The sequence below is a fragment of the Mixophyes fleayi genome, chromosome 2, assembly GCF_038048845.1.
Source record: "Mixophyes fleayi isolate aMixFle1 chromosome 2, aMixFle1.hap1, whole genome shotgun sequence".
In the NCBI taxonomy this organism is placed as follows: Eukaryota; Metazoa; Chordata; class Amphibia; order Anura; family Limnodynastidae; genus Mixophyes; species Mixophyes fleayi.
Window position 1 is genome coordinate 315,433,296 of NC_134403.1, and position 24,318 is coordinate 315,457,613.

At 41.4% G+C, this 24,318-nt stretch overlaps 2 protein-coding genes across 8 annotated transcripts in view; both read left to right on the forward strand.

The window, feature by feature from the left end:
• The window catches only part of ELN (elastin), a 79,654-nt gene extending 76,153 nt beyond the window's left edge, over positions 1-3,501 (forward strand). For all 7 annotated transcript variants that reach the window (XM_075196625.1, XM_075196628.1, XM_075196630.1 and 4 more), the window contains 3 exons: positions 50-79; positions 190-219; positions 1,953-3,501. In XM_075196625.1, the coding sequence (XP_075052726.1) occupies positions 50-79; positions 190-219; positions 1,953-2,002 (110 nt within the window). In that variant the 3' untranslated portion in view covers positions 2,003-3,501. The remainder of the gene's footprint in view (positions 1-49; positions 80-189; positions 220-1,952) is intronic.
• A 3,820-nt stretch (positions 3,502-7,321) lies between these two features.
• LIMK1 (LIM domain kinase 1) overlaps positions 7,322-24,318 on the forward strand; it is a 76,134-nt gene continuing 59,137 nt past the window's right edge. Inside the window, exon 1 of the mRNA XM_075196631.1 lies at positions 7,322-7,639. Within this exon, the coding sequence (XP_075052732.1) occupies positions 7,582-7,639 (58 nt within the window). The 5' untranslated portion in view covers positions 7,322-7,581. The remainder of the gene's footprint in view (positions 7,640-24,318) is intronic.

Genomic DNA, 24,318 nt, shown 5'->3' on the forward strand with positions numbered 1-24,318 from the left:
TGGCACTACACACTCATGTTTACAACTTTATTTCATTTTAATTCTGCAGGAGCTGGACAGGCAGGATACCCATTAGGAGGTAAACTATTTTTCATAATAACATATTACGTTAAGGGACAATGATAATTAATTACGGTAAGGGTCAATGATACAAAGACTATTAAGTAAAATTGTTATTTCTTTTTTCAGCTCAAAAACCAGCAAAATCCTACTATAGAGGTAGTTATGAACTAATGATTTTTTTTCCCATGCAGTCTGAGCATCCATTTAAGTTCTGCCCTACTTAAAATATGTGCAAATACATTATTAGTCAGCTGTACCATGCAGGCAAATGTTTTGAGATTTTCTTTAAAACCATTATTGTTCAGCATACCAGGGCAGAATGTGTAGCATACCTTTATTTTTCATAAAATTTTATTTTTTTCATTATTTTCATTCACTGATGTGCTGAAATAGACTTTTCTGATACAACGCTATGTGATATGTTAGCACAGTATGAATAAAGGCTAATAACAACAACAACAACAACACTAATGCTACAATTTTAACATTTATAGAGGTTTGTATCAAAGCTCAGTACAGATAACTGTATCTAATGTTATGAGGTCACTTGTTTGTTTTCTGCTTTTTTGGCTGGCCATGACTTTAAGTAACACTCAGGGCTAGATTTACTAAGCTGCGAGTTTGAAAAAGTGGGGATGTTGCCTATAGCAACCAATCAGATTCTAGCTTTCATTTATTTAGTACTTTCTACAAAATGAGAGATAGAATCTGATTGGTTGCTATAGGCAATATCCCCACTTTTTCAAACCCGCAGCTTAGTAAATCTAGCCCTCAGCCTTTAAGTTGCAGTGCTATTTGTTACAACGATTTGAGCACTATCTGTATGTCAGAGTGATATATAGGACTAGGGTCCCTATTTATCAAAAGTCGAGTTAATGTTTTAGATGGCTATAGAGCTCTTTATCGCATCACCCAATACCATACTTCCCAACTGTCCCAATTTAGGCAAGACAGTCCCTATTTAGGGGGGTCTGTCCTGCCATCCCGACCGTAGGAGTGTTGGTAGGTATGACCCGTTCACCGCTACTCTGCACAGAGACGCAATTTACATCATGATTAGAATTGGGACGTATGCAATATATGTAAGTGGTTACCCCCGGTGATAACGTACTTTAATAAGAATTGCAGCAGTATAACACCAGTTCTGTTAACGCCATCTCAGGATGGAGATAACATAACAAAAGCAAGTACAAGTACAGATGGAAGCGGTAACCGCACCAGGTCAGTATCATCTGCAATTTCTATATCGGCAATAAATGGTGTTAAAAAAATCCCACTTGTCACCAATAATAGACTGGTAGGGATAAATAAGCTCTTATGAGAGAAGGGTCCATATATACTGCTAATGCTTCCTAGGAGCTGTTAAATTATACCATCTTTTTGAGTGCTTGTTCCTTTACAAGAGACTTGTGAGGCTGCACCTAGGTCCAAGGTGTAATTACCATATTAACAGACAGTGCAGCACCATGTGTTTATGTGGTTTTTCCCCACCTTGGCAGATTATAAAAATATAATCTTCTGTTCTAGTCCAAATTCTATACACATGATAAATACCTTTCAATAATTGGTCATTAGTTACAAAATTTGTTTTCTTTTGTGCCAAACCTAGAATCAACTACATTACTTAGTAATACCTCACTACTGTGACTTGACACTGGAGAGGCAAGAAGAGACTTCTAGCAGACACAGTACGAAATGTGCACTGATCAATAAGCATTAGAGTGACAGTTGTATGCCTATTATACGTAACGCTGAGATATAATAACCAAACCAATATATTAATTATCTGATACAGGAGCATATGTTTGATCAAACCAACAACAATATACCATGGGCTAATAAGGAAGATTATATCTATTGCCACATCTCACAAGACTTTCTCCATGCAGGTGGCGGCCTCTGTGGCCAAGGGAAGTACTGCGGCAGGCGGAGAAAATAACCAGTCAGAGAGCTACGAGTAACCTCATCAACTATGGTGCTACTGCATGGTGTGAATGTAAAAGGATTCAAGTATCCCCTCTTGTTTTTCCTTCCCCAAATTCCTTCCCCCTTCTTCCGCCCTTCTGCCCTTGAACGTCCATCTGCAAATAAGGAGTCAGGCAGCTACACTTTATAAGACGAGCCAGCAGTCTGACACTAATGAAGCAGCAGGCACATGTATACACACAAGGTGATGCTGTATGAAGAATACTGTGTGTATGTGTACATGGCAATATAACAGAACATAGTCTATGAATGCACATGGAGAAAATATATATATATATATGTAAAATACACAGACATGCCCACATCTATAGTCAGGGGCTGGTTTGGCTTTCATGTGGGCCACCATGAGACACCAATTGTCCACTACAGAGGCTGGTGCAGTAATACTTTTCAATAAGCAGAGCCTTATTATGCTGCACTTACCATAGACAAGCAGAGAAGTGATTGACAGATGCACTGCTTACCCCCTAAGGGCTAGTGAGTGTTCAAGCACTGCCTGCAAAAATAGAATGGACATGTGAGGGCTACTGGTGGCCTGTTGTTTGGGCCAGTAAATAGGATTCGACCCTTGTTTAAAAGGAAAAAAAAGCTGCCAATCAGCCTCTGCATCTTGCTCCTGTCTCTCACACCATGGCCCCAGTAGGTTGTTGTTGTTGTAACTTATACTTGGAATTGAATCCATTGTAATGCAATTGGCCTGCAACTGTACGGAATATGTTTTATTTTTGTTATTTGTATTAATAAAGTGTGTAACTTTTCCCTCATAGAGGGGGGGAGCGCAACAGAATCGTTTTCAACTGCATCATCCTTTTTTGGCTACAGAAATTGAGAAATATGCAATTTGTACCTTGTATTTGCCACAAAATGTAGAGCATTGCTGTATTTCTAGGTGTGTGTGCCATTCTCTGCAGATCTATAAAAAGTGGAAGGTATTAACCCTTTATTGTTATGAGGGCTTATTGAACGGTAGGCTTCTTAGAAGCTGGGGATAGTCAAGAGAGAAGGGGACAAGAGCTGATATATATGTAATTATAATTTTTTTTTTTATTATTTTACAATTTGCTGCCAAAGACATTTGTAACATATTTAAACATTCTGGCATTGAAGAAAAAAATAAAAACTGTGAGATTTTAGGTAGAGTGTGGTCTCTCTCCCCCTTTCTCTCAGGCTATGCTCCCGTTCGGTGTCTTCTCTATGCCTTCCCTCAGTAACCCTTAAGCTGCAGTAAGTCTATCACCCCGCTGTGTCTGGCTGTGAGGGGTGTGTTTGATGTGTGAATGACTTAGTTTACTGACCACCCCCTCATCTTCTTCTTCTCAGTGTATTCCCTCTCTTACTGCCTCTAATGAAAACAAAGAGTAAAACACTTTTTTTGTAAAAATAATACTGAAAAAAAGTTATTAAAACTAATTTTGCTTAAAATAAAGAATAAAGAAATCTTTTTAAATGAAATATGGTATTCTGTGTTTTATTTATTGTTTACTGTTATGTGATTATTATGGTTATTGCAGTGCAAATGAGCAGACTTTAAGGCAATATATATTTGGGGTATTATAACAGGGGCAGATATAGCCATCCTCCGGGACCAAAAGTTTATAGAGAGCTTAATGTCCCCCCATTTGGCCACATTCTGCAAGAGGTATAGGGAAATTTTAGGCCATTGTTGGTGACATGGTTTTATAGGATTGGAGCAATGGTTATCCTGTGCACATCATGTGACTCATTCAAAAGAGAATAAACTTTAGGGAAATATGATTGGAACTCTGGTCGTCAGGCAGAATTTGGTAAAATGTGGGTGCAAGACGTGGAGGTAAAGCCATGGCTTCAATATAGCCTAATAAGTTAAAAACCTCCAGATTGATCCTTGAACAGCTGATGCACTCTTGTTATGCTGGAGCCTATGGTCTAATGTCATGTGTGTCTTGTTATAGAGACGGCCTTGTCCCTCACACAAACTGAACTCTGATGACTTATTTGTTTACATACTGGAGTCATAGCAGAAAGTATTTTACCCCTATTATAATCTTAGTATATATTCACCTTGCACTGACCTAAGCAAGTTTAGAAAAATAGCAGCATCAGCTTTACTTTCCCACACTCAAAAATGTGGGTTGGAATAAAAGTACTGAAGTTTGTATGTTTAGCAGTTTCCTTGTACAGAGGAAGACTAAGAATTATGTACTGGAGTGAAACTAGGAGAGCCACCTGCAAGAGACGAGTAGCTCTCCCAGAAACACAGACCAGTAGAGAGTGATTATAAGAGAGCCACCTGCAAGAGACGAGTAGCTCTCCCAGAAACACAGACCAGTAGAGAGTGATTATAAGAGAGCCACCTGCAAGAGACGAGTAGCTCTCCCAGAAACACAGACCAGTAGAGAGTGATTATAAGAGAGCCACCTGCAAGAGACGAGTAGCTCTCCCAGAAACACAGACCAGTAGAGAGTGATTATAAGAGAGCCACCTGCAAGAGACGAGTAGCTCTCCCAGAAACACAGACCAGTAGAGAGTGATTATAAGAGAGCCACCTGCAAGAGACGAGTAGCTCTCCCAGAAACACAGACCAGTAGAGAGTGATTATAAGAGAGGCACCTACAAGAGACAGGTAGCTCTCCCAGAAACACAGACCAGTAGAGAGTGATTATAAGAGAGGCACCTACAAGAGACAGGTAGCTCTCCCAGAAACAGACCAATAGAGAGTGATTATAAGAGAGGCACCTACAAGAGACAGGTAGCTCTCCCAGAAACACAGACCAATAGAGAGTGATTATAAGAGAGGCACCTACAAGAGACAGGTAGCTCTCCCAGAAACACAGACCAATAGAGAGTGATTATAAGAGAGGCACTTGCAAGAGACAGATAGCTCTCCCAAAAACACAGACCAGTAGAGAGTGATTATAAGAGAGGCACCTACAAGAGACAGGTAGCTCTCCCAGAAACACAGACCAATAGAGAGTGATTATAAGAGAGGCACCTACAAGAGACAGGTAGCTCTCCCAGAAACACAGACCAATAGAGAGTGATTATAAGAGAGGCACCTACAAGAAACAGGTAGCTCTCCCAGAAACACAGACCAGTAGAGAGTGATTATAAGAGAGCCACTTGCAAGAGACAGCTCTCCCAAAAACACAGACCAGTAGAGAGTGATTATAAGAGAGGCACCTACAAGAGACAGGTAGCTCTCCCAGAAACAGACCAATAGAGAGTGATTATAAGGGAGGCACCTACAAGAAACAGGTAGCTCTCCCAGAAATACAGACCAATAGAGAGTGATTATAAGAGAGGCACCTACAAGAGACAGGTAGCTCTCCCAGAAACACAGACCAATAGAGAGTGATTATAAGAGAGGCACCTACAAGAACCAGGTAGCTCTCCCAGAAACAGACCAAAGTGGACAAAGTCATGTGAAAATGTTTAAAGAGGGTGCCCTCTGGTACGTTCTCTATATAAAACTACTAACTATAGAAGGCACCATTACTCAGGAGAGATTATGGTTCAGGAAGCCCAACACTAATGTTTTCTGATCCTAGACCTAAGCATTTCATCCAGCTTCCCACTAAAAATCTAATGATATTCTACGCAAGCCCAGACTGCATAGACCAAAGGTCGACCACAAAGCAACCCTTGATCGCACAAGGGGGGCGCAAGTACACCATATACTACCTCACACACATTAGATCACAGCACCACCAACAAGCATACAGCCAAAGCAGTACTTAAGTATATTGGTGAATGGTGATGCTGGTGTGTTGTCCAATCACAGACAAAACTGCTACATAGACTGTGTGACATCTAAATCACCATAAATATCAAGAATAATCATAAATTCTTTATTTAAGTTTAAATATTGAGAAAGGTGTATGAAGAGGTGGAAATGAGAGCTTTCTGTTAAAGTAATTTCACTGATATACTACCATCATTAACTCCAAACTTGCCATAATGCAGCTGGCATGAGGAGTCCCATGTGCTATGTCTCTGTGCTATTGACCCAGCGGTCCACACAACTTGTAATTTATAGCTAAATTAACACGTACTGGTGTTTTTACACTGCACTTAATTACAAAGAAATTGGCAGTTTGAGATTTTCCAGTAGGCGAAAAAATGTGATAGACTTGTGTGTGGAATAGCATCTATCATCAAACATTAACCTTAACTGACTCAATGCTAATTAAATTCTAAATTACAAAGTATGATTCAATGCCTACTTCATACTGTTATAATACAGGTAAGTTGTTATAGTATGAAGTTTTCCCACTGTCTTTGTAGCTTAAATCCACTGAGCAGGTAGTAGCCTGGACCTTGCCTTCATTAATTATTGTATTTAGTCATTTGTTTATTGTCAGGGCAGCAAATAACTACCAAACCTCTGTGTCTTGAAGCATAAAAATGAATCCCAAGATAACAAGGCAAAGTATGCAGGGAGAGGCCTATGGGAATAGAGGGAGATAAAGAGAGTAAAAGTTCCTAGTCTGGGCAATGTCAATGACACAAAGTAGGGAGACAGCAGCTGTGGGAGATATGACTGCGACATGAATCTTAATGAATATAGACACACACTACAACCAGAGCAGGGACAAACTCCAATCAATAACACCAGATAGTCTTCACTGCCTCCATTCACAATGTGCAAACAAACAACCACACTCATCCTGTTCATTCAGAACAGATTTAAAATCAATACAGAAAAATAAGTCAGATGGTGCAATAAACTGCTTTGTATATCTCCAATATTTTACTTCTTAATAACCATTAGAGCATACAGAAAAATATCATACATTTTCCTGTTTCCTGAAAGTTTGTTGCTTTTTAATATACACTTAGAACATGTAAAATGTTATAATTAAATTTTAAATATTTTTTTCCCCCACAAATGAATGCATTGAGTAGTATAGAAAGACTATATTCAGGAAAGAAAAAAAAGAATGCAAACATACAGTCAGCAAGTTGCAATTCTATTTTTTTAATACAATATACTCTATTATTGAGCCAAGGTGGCATCATGTTAAAAGATCTGTGGTGACTTTCTCTCTTTAAAGGCTCTAAGTCTCTGCACAAATAATGAAGTCCAACTTCCAGTATTATTTATGGCATTTTATATAAAGAACCCACTGAATATCAGCAGTGCATATAACATTATTGTGTAGTATGGGGAGTATATGGTTCTGCTCTATATAACACGAGGTGACGTCATCCTACAACGTGGTAATTGCTTTGCTCGGGTTTGACGCAGCTCTACTAACGAGCAGACGAAGCTCTGAGTATTGCAACTCAGCTCCTGTCTGCACGACGCTGTCTATGTCATATTAATAATCCAGGCTGTGGTCTACACATTGTGCATCTTTCCCAGGGAAATCCGCATGGTTGTCCACCCTCCTCCCATTCTGCTGTGTAGCATCTCTGGGTAGCATTGCCTGCCATCCAGGGGACAGTATCAAGGAAGCACAGCTAGAGGCGGGACACGGCTCACACAGTCACTGCACACAGGGACACACACAGGCTGTCACACCTATCTGTGGCCTCACACACGTGGGGTGAATGAGGTTGATGTTACTGTGCTGCACCTGGAGCGAGGAACACATGGGAGAGGAAGAAGGTGAGCTAAGATTATTATAATTATAGTGCTGCATGTTGGGTATCTACTGTATGCATTAAGAGCCCTTAGGTATAATGGGCACTGGTGCAGTGCATGTTTATTCCCAGTACTGTACATACATTAGTAGTTGCATGTAAAAGGTGTGCACTATGGCAGGTGCAGGGTGATCCTTAGATATTGGTGCCTAAGGGTGCAATGAAAGGTTATGTATACTATTTAAGTATGGTTGCAAACAGGTCTGGGAAATGGTTGCAAGAAACAGGACATATTCTCTAATTGTGCTTCATTGACATACAGGGATAAATGACTTGTGTGATCTATTTAGATGAATTTAATTCTGCTCACGATGTTATATGATGTGAGCGATGCTACTGAGAATGGTGATAGATGAGATGCTGTTATTTTTAAAATGGAATTTAAGGTAGAGTGGTAAAACTCTGATTCCCACTTTTAAAGTGGGTGTATGATAAATGCATACTTGCAAATAACAAATATATGTTGGTAGTTTTGTGTTGTGACTGGTCATAGATGCAGTATGTGCTGATACAGAGTCTGCTAACAGTGAGAGTAAGTAGTTCAGAGTGGTACATTGAATGAATACTTACAGTGCTCCAATGGCTGTTGATGAATATAAGTGTGTTTAGTTGGTGTTGGTACAGATGTTGTGAATCATGATACAGTACATGTTAATGTTACTACAGTTAATGGTGACAAGTCTTTTGGTAGTTGTTACACTGGATTGGTACAGCAGATGGTGACAGGTGCTGTTGGTACAGTGGATAGTGATAGGTGCTGTTGGTGTTGGTACAGTGGATGGTGACAGGAACTGTTAGTGTTGGTACAGTGGATAGTGATAGGTACTGTTGGTGTTGGTACAGTGGATGGTGACAGGAACTGTTAGTGTTGGTACAGTGGATAGTGATAGGTGCTGTTGGTGTTGGTACAGTGGATAGTGATAGGTGCTGTTGGTGTTGGTACAGTGGATAGTGATAGGTGCTGTTGGTGTTGGTACAGTGGATAGTGATAGGTGCTGTTAGTGTCGGTACAGTGGATAGTGATAGGTGCTGTTGGTGTTGGTACAGTGGATGGTGATAGGTGCTGTTGGTGTTGGTACAGTGGATGGTGACAGGTGCTGTTGGTAAGGTGGATAGTGATAGGTGCTGTTAGTGTTGGTACAGTGGATGGTGACAGGTGCTGTAAGTGTTGGTGCAGTGGATGGTGATAGGTGCTGTTGTTGTTGGTACAGTGGATGGTGATAGGTGCTCATGGTGTTGGTACAGTGGATGGTAACAGGAACTGTTGGTGTTGGTACAGTGGATAGTGATAGGTGCTGTTGGTGTTGGTACAGTGGATGGTAACAGGTGCTGTTGGTACAGTGGATAGTGATAGGTGCTGTTGGTGTTGGTAGAGTGGATGGTAACAGGTGCTGTTGGTACAGTGGATAGTGATATATGCTGTTGGTGTTGGTAGAGTGGATGGTGACAGGAACTGTTAGTGTTGGTACAGTGGATAGTGATAGGTACTGTTGGTGTTGGTACAGTGGATGGTGACAGGAACTGTTAGTGTTGGTACAGTGGATAGTGATAGGTGCTGTTGGTGTTGGTACAGTGGATAGTGATAGGTGCTGTTGGTGTTGGTACAGTGGATAGTGATAGGTGCTGTTAGTGTTGGTACAGTGGATAGTGATAGGTGCTGTTGGTGTTGGTACAGTGGATGGTGATAGGTGCTGTTGGTGTTGGTACAGTGGATGCTGACTGGTGCTGTTGGTGTTGGTAAGGTGGATAGTGATGGGTGCTGTTAGTGTTGGTACAGTGGATGGTGACAGGTGCTGTAAGTGTTGGTGCAGTGGATGATGATAGGTGCTGTTGTTGTTGGTACAGTGGATGGTGATAGGTGCTCATGGTGTTGGTACAGTGGATGGTAACAGGAACTGTTGGTGTTGGTACAGTGGATAGTGATAGGTGCTGTTGGTGTTGGTACAGTGGATGGTAACAGGTGCTGTTGGTACAGTGGATAGTGATAGGTGCTGTTGGTGTTGGTACAGTGGATGGTAACAGGTGCTGTTGGTACAGTGGATAGTGATATATGCTGTTGGTGTTGGTAGAGTGGATGGTGACAGGTGCTGTTGGTGTTGGTACAGTGGATGGTGACAGGTGCTGTTGGTGTTGGTACAGTGGATAGTGACAGGTGCTCTTGGTGTTGGTACAGTGGATGGTAACAGGAACTGTTGGTGTTGGTACAGTGGATAGTGATAGGTGCTGTTGGTGTTGGTAGAGTGGATGGTGACAGGTGCTGTTGGTGTTGGTACAGTGGATAGTGATAGGTGCTGTTGGTGTTGGTACAGTGGATGGTAACAGGTGCTGTTGGTACAGTGGATAGTGATAGGTGCTGTTGGTGTTGGTACAGTGGATGGTAACAGGTGCTGTTGGTACAGTGGATAGTGATAGGTGCTCTTGGTGTTGGTACAGTGGATGGTAACAGGAACTGTTGGTGTTGGTACAGTGGATAGTGATAGGTGCTCTTGGTGTTGGTACAGTGGATGGTAACAGGAACTGTTGGTGTTGGTACAGTGGATAGTGACAGGTGCTCTTGGTGTTGGTACAGTGGATGGTAACAGGAACTGTTGGTGTTGGTACAGTGGATAGTGATAGGTGCTATTAGTGTTGGTACAGTGGATAGTGATAGGTGGTGTTGGTACAGTGGATGGTGACAGGTGCTGTTGGTACAGTGGAAAGTGATAGGTGCTGTTGGTCCAGTGGATAGTGATAGGAGCTGTTGGTGTTGGTACAGTGTATGGTGACAGGTGCTGTTGGTGTTGGTACATTGGATAGTGATACGTGCTGTTGGTGTTGGTACAGTGTATGGTGACAGGTGCTGTTGGTGTTGGTACAGTGGATAGTGATAGGTGCTGTTGGTACAGTCGATGGTGATAGGTGCTGTTGGTACAGTGGATAGTGATAGGTGCTGTTGGTACAGTGGATGGTGATAGGTGCTGTTGGTGTTGGTACAGTGGATGGTGACAGGTGCTGTTGGTACAGTGGAAAGTGATAGGTGCTGATGGTGTTGGTACAGTGGATGGTGATAGGAGCTGTTGGTGTTGGTACAGTGTATGGTGACAGGTGCTGTTAGTGTTGGTACAGTGGATGGTGACAGGTGCTGTTGGTACAGTGGAAAGTGATAGGTGCTGTTAGTGTTGGTACAGTGGATGGTAACAGGTGCTGTTGGTACAGTGGATAGTGATATATGCTGTTGGTGTTGGTAGAGTGGATGGTGACAGGTGCTCTTGGTGTTGGTACAGTGGATAGTGACAGGTGCTCTTGGTGTTGGTACAGTGGATGGTAACAGGAACTGTTGGTGTTGGTACAGTGGATAGTGATAGGTGCTGTTAGTGTTGGTACAGTGGATAGTGATAGGTGCTGTTGGTGTTGGTACAGTGGATGGTGACAGGTGCTGTTGGTGTTGGTACAGTGGATAGTGATAGGTGCTGTAAGTGTTGGTGCAGTGGATAGTGATAGGTGCTGTAAGTGTTGGTACAGTGGATAGTGATAGGTGCTGTTAGTGTTGGTACAGTGGATAGTGATAGGTGCTGTTGGTGTTGGTACAGTGCATGGTAACAGGTGCTGTTGGTAGAGTGGATGGTGACAGGTGCTGTTGGTGTTGGTACAGTAGATAGTGACAGGTGCTCTTGGTGTTGGTACAGTGGATGGTAACAGGAACTGTTTGTGTTGGTACAGTGGATAGTGATAGGTGCTGTTAGTGTTGGTACAGTGGATAGTGATAGGTGCTGTTGGTGTTGGTACAGTGGATGGTGACAGGTGCTGTTGGTACAGTGGAAAGTGATAGGTGCTGTTGGTGTTGGTACAGTGGATAGTGATAGGTGCTGTTGGTGTTGGTACAGTGTATGGTGACAGGTGTTGTTGGTGTTGGTACAGTGGATAGTGATAGGTGCTGTTGGTACAGTGGATAGTGATAGGTGCTGTTGGTACAGTGGATAGTAATAGGTGCTGTTGGTACAGTGGAAAGTGATAGGTGCTGTTGGTGTTGGTACAGTGAATAGTGATAGGTGCTGTTGGTACAGTGGATGGTGACAGGTGCTGTTGGTACAGTGGAAAGTGATAGGTGCTGTTGGTGTTGGTACAGTGGATAGTGATAGGAGCTGTTGGTGTTGGTACAGTGTATGGTGACAGCTGCTGTTGGTGTTGGTACAGTGGATAGTGATAGGTGCTGTTGGTGTTGGTACAGTGGATGGTGACAGGTGCTGTTGGTACAGTGGATGTTGGTACAGTTGATGGTGACAGGTGCTGTTGGTGTTGGTACAGTGGATGGTGATAGGTGCTGTTGGTACAGTGGATGGTGACAGGTGCTGTTGGTACAGTGGAAAGTGATAGGTGCTGTTGGTGTTGGTACAGTGGATAGTGATAGGAGCTGTTGGTGTTGGTACAGTGTATGGTGACAGCTGCTGTTGGTGTTGGTACAGTGGATAGTGATAGGTGCTGTTGGTGTTGGTACAGTGGATGGTGACAGGTGCTGTTGGTACAGTGGATGTTGGTACAGTGGATGGTGACAGGTGCTGTTGGTGTTGGTACAGTGGATGGTGACAGGTGCTGTTGGTGTTGGTACAGTGGATGGTGATAGGTGCTGTTGGTGTTGGTACAGTGGATAGTGATAGGTGCTGGTGTTGTTGGTTGTGCAGTGGATAGTGATAGGTGCTGTTGGTGTTGGTACAGTGTATGTTGACAGATGCTGTTGGTACAGTGTATGGTGACAGGTGCTGTTTTTGTTGGTACAGTGTATGGTGACAGGTGCTGTTGGTACAGTGTATGGTGACAGGTGCTGTTGGTACAGTGGATAGTGATAGGTGCTGTTGGTGTTGGTACAGTGTATGTTGACCGGTGCTGTTGGTGTTGGTACAGTGGATGGTGACAGGTGCTCTTGGTGTTGGTACAGTGGATAGTGATAGGTGCTGTTGTTGTTGGTACAGTGGATGGTGACAGGTGCTGTTGGTACAGTGGATGGTGACAGGTGCTGTTGGTACAGTGGATGGTGACAGGTGCTGTTGGTGTTGGTACAGTGGATGGTGATAGGTGCTGTTGGTGTTGGTACAGTGGATGGTGACAGGTGCTGTTGGTGTTGGTACAGTGGATGGTGACAGGTGCTGTTGGTGTTGGTACAGTGTATGGTAACAGGTGCTGTTGGTGTTGGTACAGTGGATGGTGACAGGTGCTGTTGGTACAGTGGATGGTAACAGGTGCTATTAGTGTTGGTACAGTGTATGGTGACAGGTGCTGTTGGTGTTGGTACAGTGTATGGTGACAGAAGCTGTTAATGTTCTTACTGGACGGTATTAGTGTTGTGCATGGTATTACTGTGGTGTTGAGCACTATGGATGTTGGTGCAGTGGATGGTAACAAATGTTGTGGATAGTAGTACTATGGATTGTGATAGGTGTTGGTATAATGTATGGTGATAAGTGTAATTGGTGTTGGTACAGTGGATGATAACATGGTCTGAGTGTTGGTACTGTGGATGGGAACATGCTGTTGCTTTTGGTACGCTGTATGATAATGGCTGCTATGGATGTTGATACAGTGGATGGTGACAGGTGCTATAAGAGCTGTAAGGGTGTATGGCATCAGTGTGGATACAGTACATAGTCAGCAGTGCACTGCGGTAGCTAGATGATGGTTGCTATATTGGATGTATATATTCATACTGAATGCTGGTACTGCAAAGTGCAGTGAGTGAATAGGGATGTACAGTATTTGAGAAATACCATTATTGTCAGGGCATCGTATTGTAGAACATAAAGTGGGTTTTAGTGTCGAGTGCTTGCTGGCATAGTTATAGTGGTACAAGTGTGTGCTGGTGGTGGATGGGGGGAGTAGGCAGGACTTAACATTGTCATCATCATGATGTCATTAAGCCACACCTCCATGACCACTGCCTACATAAAAGTAATGATGAGCCAGGCACCTAGAAACTCGGTTTGGCCATCTATGAGGTACCCCCTTAAAAGTTATTAACTGGTGAAAACCAGACAATAATTATCTATACTACAGAAAGCATTAAGCAGTTCAGGGAGGGAATAAGGGGGTTGTAATGCCCACATCTCCCCCATCCTGGTTTCATTTTATATGCCATATTGTCTAGTTTTCAAAATGGTATCCGTTGTTGGGCTATCCATATTGTTCCTACACATGTTATGCAAGTGCAGATTTTATTATGAAATACTATGTGTAGAATCCTGCTTATTGCTGTTTTGGAAATGTGGATTGATGCTAAAATGAGAACCACAAAGTATTACTTGGTGGTGCTAAAAAAAAAATAATACACGCATTTGCTTTTAGATCACTTTGTTGCAATTTCAATAAAAAAAACAAAACACTTTTTTGGCAATTTTGGATAGTATTTTTTTTTGTTTTTGTAGTGTGGAATAAGCAAACTAGTAGTATTTTCTGAACATGAAAAAAAACTTGTTTGAAAAAAGAAGGTGAAGGGGTTTAAGAGAAAGAGGCTATTCCACTAAATTCTGACAGGTAACACAGACATTCAAATACATTAAAGCTTTCAGCACAGTCCAATTGTCATGGCCACTAACTGTTTTCTACACTAACTAATCAGTTTTCATAGCATTATAGAGAGTGACAGACCTTTATACATTAGTATATTGAGTTACAGTTCTGAAAGCTCTGAAAACCAGAATGGAAGGAAAACTTTTTTTTTGCTTATGAGTATGATTTTGTCATACACACAGACATGGTGACAAATTATTCTTTCTATATGAACTATGTGGAGCTATGAGGAGGGGAATGTCAGGGTACCTTTGATTTGGAAAACTCCAAAGTCTCAAACATTCCAGATAATAGATCCTATACCTGTGCATAGATGTATCTGTTTGCACTTTTGCTTTTGTTTGTAAATTGTGTTATGCTTTCATTAGATTCTTTATTAATACAGACATATGTAGTAAATGGACTTATTTGTACATGTTCATCAACCAAGGGACCAAAAACATCTCTAAAGAGTGGTGGACTCAAGTTCATTTATACACATTTTAGGGGGTATTTTTACTAAACTGCGGGTTTGAAAAAGTGGAGATGTTGCCCATAGCAACCAAACAGATTCAAGTTATCCTTTATTTAGTACATTCTACAAAATGAGAGCTAGGTTCTGTTTGGTTGCTGTAAGCAACATCTCAGCTTTTTCAATGCTGCAGTTTAGTAAATATACCCCTAGGAGTGCACAAAACAGGATCAGTAGGGCAATATGGGATGCAACATTTAGATCTGTTCCAGCCATTGTAAATGATCTCTACTCAATACTAAGCAATGAGACATCATAGAATCATTTGGTTCCTGGCTTATTCATGTTTGTGGTAGTCCTTCACCCTAATAGCCTAAACGTGCCTGAGAGGTATTCCTGTGATAATTATTTTACATGACATGTCTCCTCTAAGATATGTCTTTGCCAGTACTGTGTGCATCCATAAATGCAGCAACTGAATGGAAAGACTAACGCTGTAAAATTCAATCACTAGCTCTTTGAGTACTAAAGGTCAAAGGACATTTTGTCAGTTTTGGAGGTCAGACTGATTTGCTGTTAGCTAAGTTCAGGCACAATTCCTGGCTAAAATCACATCTGACATCATGTAAATATTTTCATTCAGCTTTTCATCAACACTGTACTTGAATTTAAGATCATGTGACAAGCTGCTTATCACAATGGAAGATATGTGAAATAAAATTCTGATTGCGTAGAATATATTTAACTACACACAGCGGACATCCTGTCAGTGCTCACACTACAGGCAGCTTCTTTTAGACTCAGGTTGGTTAATAACAAAGAACAATACTCTCGGCTGCAAAGCATTTGTAAGTAGAATGTACATTATTTTAAAGTCTTGTGAAGGTATGGAACACATCGCATACACGGGCCTGATTCATCTGTGGACAACTGACACTGACGACCGCTTACAATATGAAGGTCGGAACGTTGGTGGGAAGGGGCGGAAGGATGTAGACAATGTACAGTAAGGTCTTACCTACACAGATGCGGCCTATTCAAGTTCAGGGCTTCTTGATCGTATGTGTTTTTTAGCCATATCATTTGCACCAGCTACCGGGCAGGTGTCAGTGTCGACTGATAGTGATGACTACACATATGCTTGCCAGAACATGCATTTTATGTGCAGTATGCATTAAGAACATCCAAAGTTATGTATTTCATGTAAAAAATAATTTTACATTTTTTTCACAAATATCTTTATTAATTATTGTATTAAGATTTGTTCATTTGTTTTATAAAATATTTTTTGGCATGCATGTTGCACATATTCATGTGCGTATCGTGTAGTCTGTTCTGTCTGCCTGCATACGGCAATTAACGTATAGCCAGAGCATACTTATACCCTGATCCAAATGAAAATGTTTCTAGAGATCCGCTTGTATTTGAATACGGATGTAGAAATGCACAAGTTGCATGCTTTTTTCTTTTTTTTTTTGAAAGTCCAAGTTGTGTTCACACTGCATTCGTAGATGAATCAGGCCCATAATAAGTGATTGTCATTAGTAACTCTTATAAAGGCTACTTGTATTTTGGGTTAGTTGTCCTTTAAAACTGCTGGAATTAAAAAAAACTAACAAAACACAGTTTAAAGAGTTAAAAAACCGAAAATGCAATTTGATCCATTATAAGGTGACAATTTGAAATATATTTGTAAATTATCTCACATTAATAGAATTCAAGATAATTGATATTGCACATTATGTTCATTGTGTAGGCAGCTCTCTGTTTTCAGTCATTGCAGACTGGCTGCAGTGTTTTTCAGTAGAGTATGCAGCATCATGCATTCAATGTCACTAAATTCAATTTCCAGCACATAAAGTAATTAAAGCTGATAATTTGAATTCAGTAGCATCAGGTGCCTGATTCATTAAGGAACTTAGGCAAGAAATTGAGTAAGTTTTCTTACTTTTCTTTTTCTGGACAAAACCATGTTGCAATGCAATGTGTGTAAATTAGTTTATTATTTGGCACATAAGTTAAATACTGGCTGTTTTTCAATGTAGCACACAAATACTTCATAGCTTAATTGTACACTGAAATCTAAAAATATTTGTGTGCTACATGAAAAAACAGCCAGTATTTAACTTATGTGCAAAATAATAAACTCATTTGCAAAATAAGAAAACTTACTCAAATTGTTGCCTAAGTTCCTTAATGAATCAGGCTCCAAGTGTATAACCTGAAGGGTGTCAGTATGAATGGGGTAGAGCCAGTGTCGTTGCCTTGCAAGTACCCTTCCATGCATAAGGAGCAGGTTTCCCCTAGTGGCCAAGGGGAAGAAGTCTCTGCTTTGCACTCATTAGACCTATACAATGGGTTTGATAAGTAAAATACAGCAGGTTAGAGGAGGTATATTGCTAGTTATAAGCTATAGGGAATCATTTATTCTAAATGTAGGGGGTTTCTGCCTGGTGTCATTTTCCCATATCTGGAGCTATCCATGCTCTCAATGATGTCATAGCATGCTCTCTAATGATGGTTGCCACCCCTCTTGCCCATGCCACTATGCCATGTCCCCAGGCTGTTGTTTTGTCAAAGGAGACTTTAAAAGAGCTCTATATACTAGCCAAACTCTGCAAACCGTAGCAACACAATAATGAATCTACATTAAGATCCTTAATGAATCAGGCCTTTAAAGACCATGGGCCTGATTCATTAAGGATCTTAACTTAAGAAACTTTTTATTTAAGTCTCCTGGACAAAACCATGTTACAATGCAAGGGGTGCAAATTAGTATTCTCTTTTGCACATAAGTTAAATACTGACTTTTTTTTCATGTAGCACACAAATACTTGATAGCCTATTTTGTACACTGAAATTTAAAGTTGATATTTGTGTGCTACATGAAAAAACAGTCAGTATTTAACTTATGTGCAAAACAGAATACTAATTTTCACCCCTTGCATTGTAACATGGTTTTGTCCAGGCGACTGAAATAAAAAGTTTCTTAAGTTAAGATCCTTAATGAATCAGGCCCCAGGAACTCCACATAACAACTATTTCCTACAATAGTTTTATCTGGAATATCTTTGGTACTGATAACCCGCTGGTACATTTTCATATACAGGGGTTTGGGCTTAGCCTTACTTTAAATTTCAACCGGCTAGACTACCACTAGTAAATATAAATTTCCTTTTCTCTTGGGACATTTTTATAGAGAAACACCCAACATTCGCTAAGGTTTAGTTCACATGTAAGTACTGGAAGTGAGTGTGACCTTCTTGCTCTAGCTGTGATTAAGCAGCGCTTAGACCCGAGACAATATAGAGCAGCCGTGGAGAACACTTTTCCTTACTGCTCGCTCTCCTGCTGGGCCAGCTCAGTTATTCTTTCTTTACTTTACTGTTGTCTGCAAATTTAATTATATTATTCTTAAAAATACAATAAATAGATGACTGGGATTGTGCAAAACAATAATATTCAGACATGATTCCTAATTAGCAAGATAGCCGTAGCACACAATAAGCTTTTAATGAGAGGATTATAAATGTTTTGATGAACCATGATTGGTTACATTACAGACTTAGAACGGCCACATTATCCACCAATATACTGTGTATTAGCTATCCATCCGAATTTGGTCCACGCGTACTCTGCTACAGTTATTGACAAATAGATGGATGGTGAATAGAGGCTCACATAGAAATCATTGATCTCTATAAAGAAACACACAGTGCTTACTGATGAGTCTTTTTAGCATAACAAATGACGAACATGGGACGGAGGGAGTACAGCGTGTCCCTATCTGTACTCTTATGTATGCTGGAGAAATAGGCAGCAGAATAGCAATGACTGTGCAAGATGGACAGCTTTTTATAGCTTTCAGCAAGATCATAACAGGGTTTAAAGGTCTACAAAGTAATACTTTCAAGTTGAACCGTCTTTGCTACTGTATTTAGGGTCACATGATTATAAATGAATGATACAGAACATCACATAACACCATATACCTCTGTAGTGTGGTACAGATCATTGCAATGTATTACATAAAAAGCACAGTGCAGTACAATGACACAGGCAGCATATGATAAAACAGCATTATAGAGTGACACTAAGGCTGGGTACACGCTACGATTGTTAAACTGAACCAAAAATCTCAAGCAAAAGAACAATGTCGTTCCAATTCTGCAGTGTGTATGTACTCACAAACAGGATCTCCGTAGGGTTTACAGAGTCACAATCTATTCAGCAGACGGTTATGACAGATGAAGAGCACAGATCTCAAGGTAAGTTGTGTAGAACTTGTACAGTGTGGGAACATGAATTGGCATGCTGATCGGGCCTTTTTTCTGTTTTGTTTTTTCAGTTATTGGTAAAATCGTTATAGATAATACATTGGTTGAAAATTTCTAAGCCTAACATCAGAAGACAGCACAAGGTGCATTATAGATTGCTGTGTGATATCTGAGGGCAGAATATTCTATCTCCCAACAACATGAGGGCACAGGACATTGGACATATAGGGGGGTATTCAATTGTTTGTTTTAACGCGCTAAAACCCAAAAAAACGAGCGCTCTAAAAAAACTTCATGTTATACGGTAATTTTGCGCGCGTAAACAGTTAATACGGTACTTACTCGCTGCCAGCGGCTGAATTTCAGCTCGCTGCTCAGGGAGCTGCGAGATGAAATTTAGCGAGTAATTACCGTATTAACGGTAATATTTTTAGAGCGCTCGTTTTTTTTGGGTTTAGCGCGTTAAAACAAACAATTGAATACCCCCCATAGAATCACACAGCAGTAATTAATCATTAAACATAGGCTGACATGATATAAAATGGCACTGTAAATAACTGAGTATGCTTACTTAATGTATATCCTAGTTAGGGGAGATTTTTTTTTATTTTTTTTATAAAATGAAATTATATTATTATTACCATTTATTTATATAGCACCACTACTTCTGCAGCGCTGTACAGAGAACTCACTCACATCAGTCCCTGCCCCATTGGGGCTTACAGTCTACATTCCCTAACACACACACACACACAGGCTAGGGTCAATTTTTTAGCAGCCAATATATTTTTGGAGTGTGGGAGGAAACACACGCAAACACGGGGAGAACATACAAACCCCACACAGGTAAGGCCATGGTCAGGAATTGAACTCATGACCCCAGTGCTGTAAGTCAGAAGTGCTAACCACTTAGCCACCGTGCTGCCCCACCTCAACTGTTTGACAAGCATAAGGTGAGTCGGTAATGACGAGTATGTACACAAGTGAATAGCAGACAAACAGCTAAATAATGCATACTGTCTTGCAAACAGTCACATGCATATTAGCAAAGGGATTAGTGATCCCTACGATTGCAGTACAAATACCTAATTTTTGCTCCATTGGGATAACAGAGATAAACAAATCTCACATGAGCATATATTTATAGCTCCCAGGCACAGCTATGTTTAGAGTTGATGAAGCATCAGGCACTGTGACTGAATGCAACATATATATTTAATAGTGAACTGTGCAAGTTCACGCTGCTCTATCCAAAACCCCTTTCTCCATTATTTTTACTGGGAAGATAGGCACAGCAAAGACTGCTAAAAAAGAAATTAAAACATAATATTATATTGCCTTAACAGTGCTACTGTAAACATGCCCCTAGATTGCCTGAAAGAACAATTCCTAAATCTTATCTATTGTATGAAGATAAGGCACTTAGGTTGCAATTCCTCTGCGGCAAAATATATTGTTCTTTGAATGGTATAAAAACTTAGTGCAGCAAGATGCAGCTTCTGTGGGTAATCATAAGATGATCCGACAGCGCTTGAATGAATGCTTATTGAAGGTAGACTGTGCACTGAGGAGTAGGGCATAAAGTGCCTTAAATTAGAACTAGTACAGAAAATCACTTGCATTAAATCTTCATCCATATGGATTGTATTGATACCTGGATATGCTCAGTCCTACTGACCACAAATACTGCAATTCAGTAATTTAGAACAATCATAACTGTGCTGTTTGGCCACACACCTAGAAGGCTACAACGCAGGTATCCCACTATTCAGGTTCACAGCAGAACAATGGCATCATAATGGAAATTGGCTGCACATACCCCTACTATCACTTACTAGTGGGGCTATGATTGGGAGCTGCTATGGTGTGCTCTCAGAGCAGGGGGCACAGAGTTGTGCAATCAGATAGAGAACTATGCTATGTATTCAGAATAGGCAAAACTTCCCATAGCCTTTATAGCCTAGGACAGTACATAACAATGTATCAATTGTCAATGAGAAATACTTCTGGCTATATTAGAACATTTCTGTTGCAAATAGTATACAAATACAAATCTTTCAGGTTAAGACCTAGATATGATTCAAGTAGTTCCTAACTATTCCTAAATTTCATTATAACAGCAATAATTAGGGGACATTATGCATACTCAATTGTCTGTTATGTACACCAAAACTCTGTGGAATATCTTCCCAAACTGTAAATGTCATATGTTTATTTATTTATTTGTTATCGCAATACATAGGGTATATTTATCAAATAAAGATCTATCATGGCCATAAAAAATGGCATACTGCGGTGGTTCCCAAAGTGTGCGCCGCGGCTCCCAGGGGTGCCGCGGCGCTGTCACTGGGGTGCCGCGAGCCAGCCATAGAAAAAACCAAAGAGCACATAAACTTACCAATCCGCGCGGCACCGGGACCCAGCAGACTCCTCTCTCCCGCAGCTGTCACTGACGTCGATATTCAGTGACAGCTGCGGGAGAGAGGAGTCTGCTGGGTCCCGGTGCCGCGCGGATTGGTAAGTTTATGTGCTCTTTGGTTTTTTTCTATGGCTGGCTCGCGGCAGAGGAGTGAGAGGGAGTGTGACAGCGGGCAGACAGAGGGGCAGATAGCGGGGCAGGAGTGTGATAGCGCGGCAGGAGTGTGACAGCGGGCAGACAGCGGGGCAGGAGTGTGACAGCGGTGCAGACAGCGGGGCAGGAGTGTGACAGCGGTGCAGACAGCGGGGCAGGAGTATGACAGAGGGGCAGAGGAGGGTGACAGCGGGGCAGAGGAGGGGGGCAGTGGAGGGGGGACACAACATGAGAGGGGCAGTGGAGGGGGACACAACGTGAGAGGGGCAGTGGAGGGGACACTGCGTTAGAGGGGCCGTGGAGGGGGACATAGCGTGGCAGAGGACGGGGACAGAGTGACAGAGGGCAGAGGACGGGGACAGCGTGACAGAGGGCAGAGGGGGGGGGGGACATCGTGAGAGAGGGCAGAGGAGGGGGGACAGCGTGACAGAGCAGAGGAGGGGGGATGAGCGTGACAGGGCAGAGGGGGCAGTGTGAGAGAGGGCAGTGTGTCTGGATGCAGAGGGGGCAGAGTGTCTGGATGCAGAGGGGGCATTTTTGCATACAACTAAATAAGTATTTCTGTCCTGACCTAAATACTTATTACATTTTTTTGACCCAACTACTTCTAAAACAGGACTGCTCAATAATTATTTTGGAGGGGTGCCTTGAAAAAATTTGGAGACTCTAAGGGTGCCGCGAACTGCAAAAGTTTGGGAACCCTTGGCATACTGCTACATTAACTTATCACAGTGGTAGCTGAATAATATACAACTGTACAGAGATTAATATTCAGAGTGATAAGGAGGCCGCATACTGCTCTACATATATGGTGCCAGCAGTACATACCGCTGGCAGGGTTACTGTCATTAGAAATCCCATTAATAGATTGGACAAAGCAAAACTAAGCCATTCCACTGCTGAAAACACCTTCACCCCATAATTTGGAAACAAAGAGTAACTAAATTGTTGCAGTAAATTATTACTTTTTTGTTTAAACCTCCCTGCACAAATTATTCACTCCTGCTCCCAAATCTGAATGGTTTTACCCAGGTGCAAAGTTACTCCTTTCTTATGCTTTGCTCTCAGTAATGACTTAGGCCCATTTTGAATATTAGGCATCACTTTGTACTTCTTTGACCTTTTTATTAGCACTCTGCAGCTCTCTGTAAACAGCGGCATTCGGGTATGGGCATGTGGGTTGTTGTTCCACCAGCTGCTTTGCACTGCGCTGCCTCGCGGTCAGTGAAAGTTAAAAATAGCATTAAGAGCTAAAGATTTGTACTCAGGGTATTAACTTCAAATACTGGACCGACCTGGGCGTAGCCTGTGGTAGTTATGGTCTAGTTAGTGTCTTGTAAATCAAGTCGGTATTGTGGGTGCTGATTATGTAGTCCTCTTAGTGATCTAGGGCCTGATTCATTAAGGATCTTAAATGAAGAGGTATCTTATTTCAGTCTACTGGACAAAACCATGTTACAATGCAAGGGGTGCAAACTAGGTTTCTGTTTTGCACATAAGTTAAATACTGACAATCCTCCGTGCGCCCCTGAACTATTAAGGTTATTGTGAATCCACTGTAAATAAATGACAACAATAGCCTTTAAGTTATTTAGATATCTCTTCTTTAAAATACTGCAACTCTCATCTTCTCCTTTATCTGATTTCATATCTGTAATATAATTGACTCATCTCGGTTCAATTTGTGGATTTTAAAGTATGTAACATCATTTTGTTAGTATTTATTACCTGTGTTGATGCATATTTTATAACACCATTATGACCTGATTCGTTTCTAGCCTGATACACAGTAATTGCATTCCTTTTGTTCAACTGACCAATCAGCACACATGTAACTTGGTCTGAAACCAACCTTATTATATTTTAGCATTTAGTCTAAGGGGACAGATGTCTCATGGTGTCCAACATATTTTCTACACTCAGGGCCTGATTCATGTTCAGGCGTACGTCCATTTGTTTAGCGCAGGCTCGCGTACCAGACGTGGCATGCGGACCACTTCTGTCTGGCAAGCCGGCGGTGCAGCTGTCTCACTAAAGCAGCCAATGACGGCTGAAATGGAGCTTCTGCGCATGCGCAGAAGCTCTGTGTCAGCCGTCTTCTGCTGCTTTACTGAAGCAGCTCCTGGTTATCTGGAGAGGAAGATACATGTCTCCAAAGATAAATAAGAGCGGCCCTAAAAATTGAGGGGCACATCTATGTGGCATACTATCATTAGGAGGCACATCCCTGTGGCATACTATCAATAGGGGGACAACTGTGGCATACTATGAATATGGGGGGGCAACTGTAGCATACTATGAATAGGGTAGACAACTATGTGGCATACTATGACTAGAGGGGACAATTGTGGCATACTTTGAATTGTGGGCACAACTATGAGGCATGATATGGATTGGGAGCACAATCATGAGGCATAATGTGAACTGAGGCACTACTGTGTGGCATAACGTTTACTTGCTGGTCCCATTGCTGTTAATATGATATTAGCATCATAAAACGAGACATAATTATATATATATATATATATATATATATATATATATATATATATATATATATATATATATATTTGATGTAGCGTATCTTTCGCAAAATAGCTCTGTGCATGCTTAGAAACAAACCTTATGGCAATGAACGCAGTTGCATGCAATACATGTCCGAACGCAAATGACACAGGACTGCCTATGATTTTATAAGCGGAACAGGGAAGGGTGGGGGTGGCCTAACATAGCCTATGTACAGTACGGGCGTTCCAACGCAGGTGCGGACGATTCAAGGCTTGGGTTGTCCGTAAGTACACTTCTTT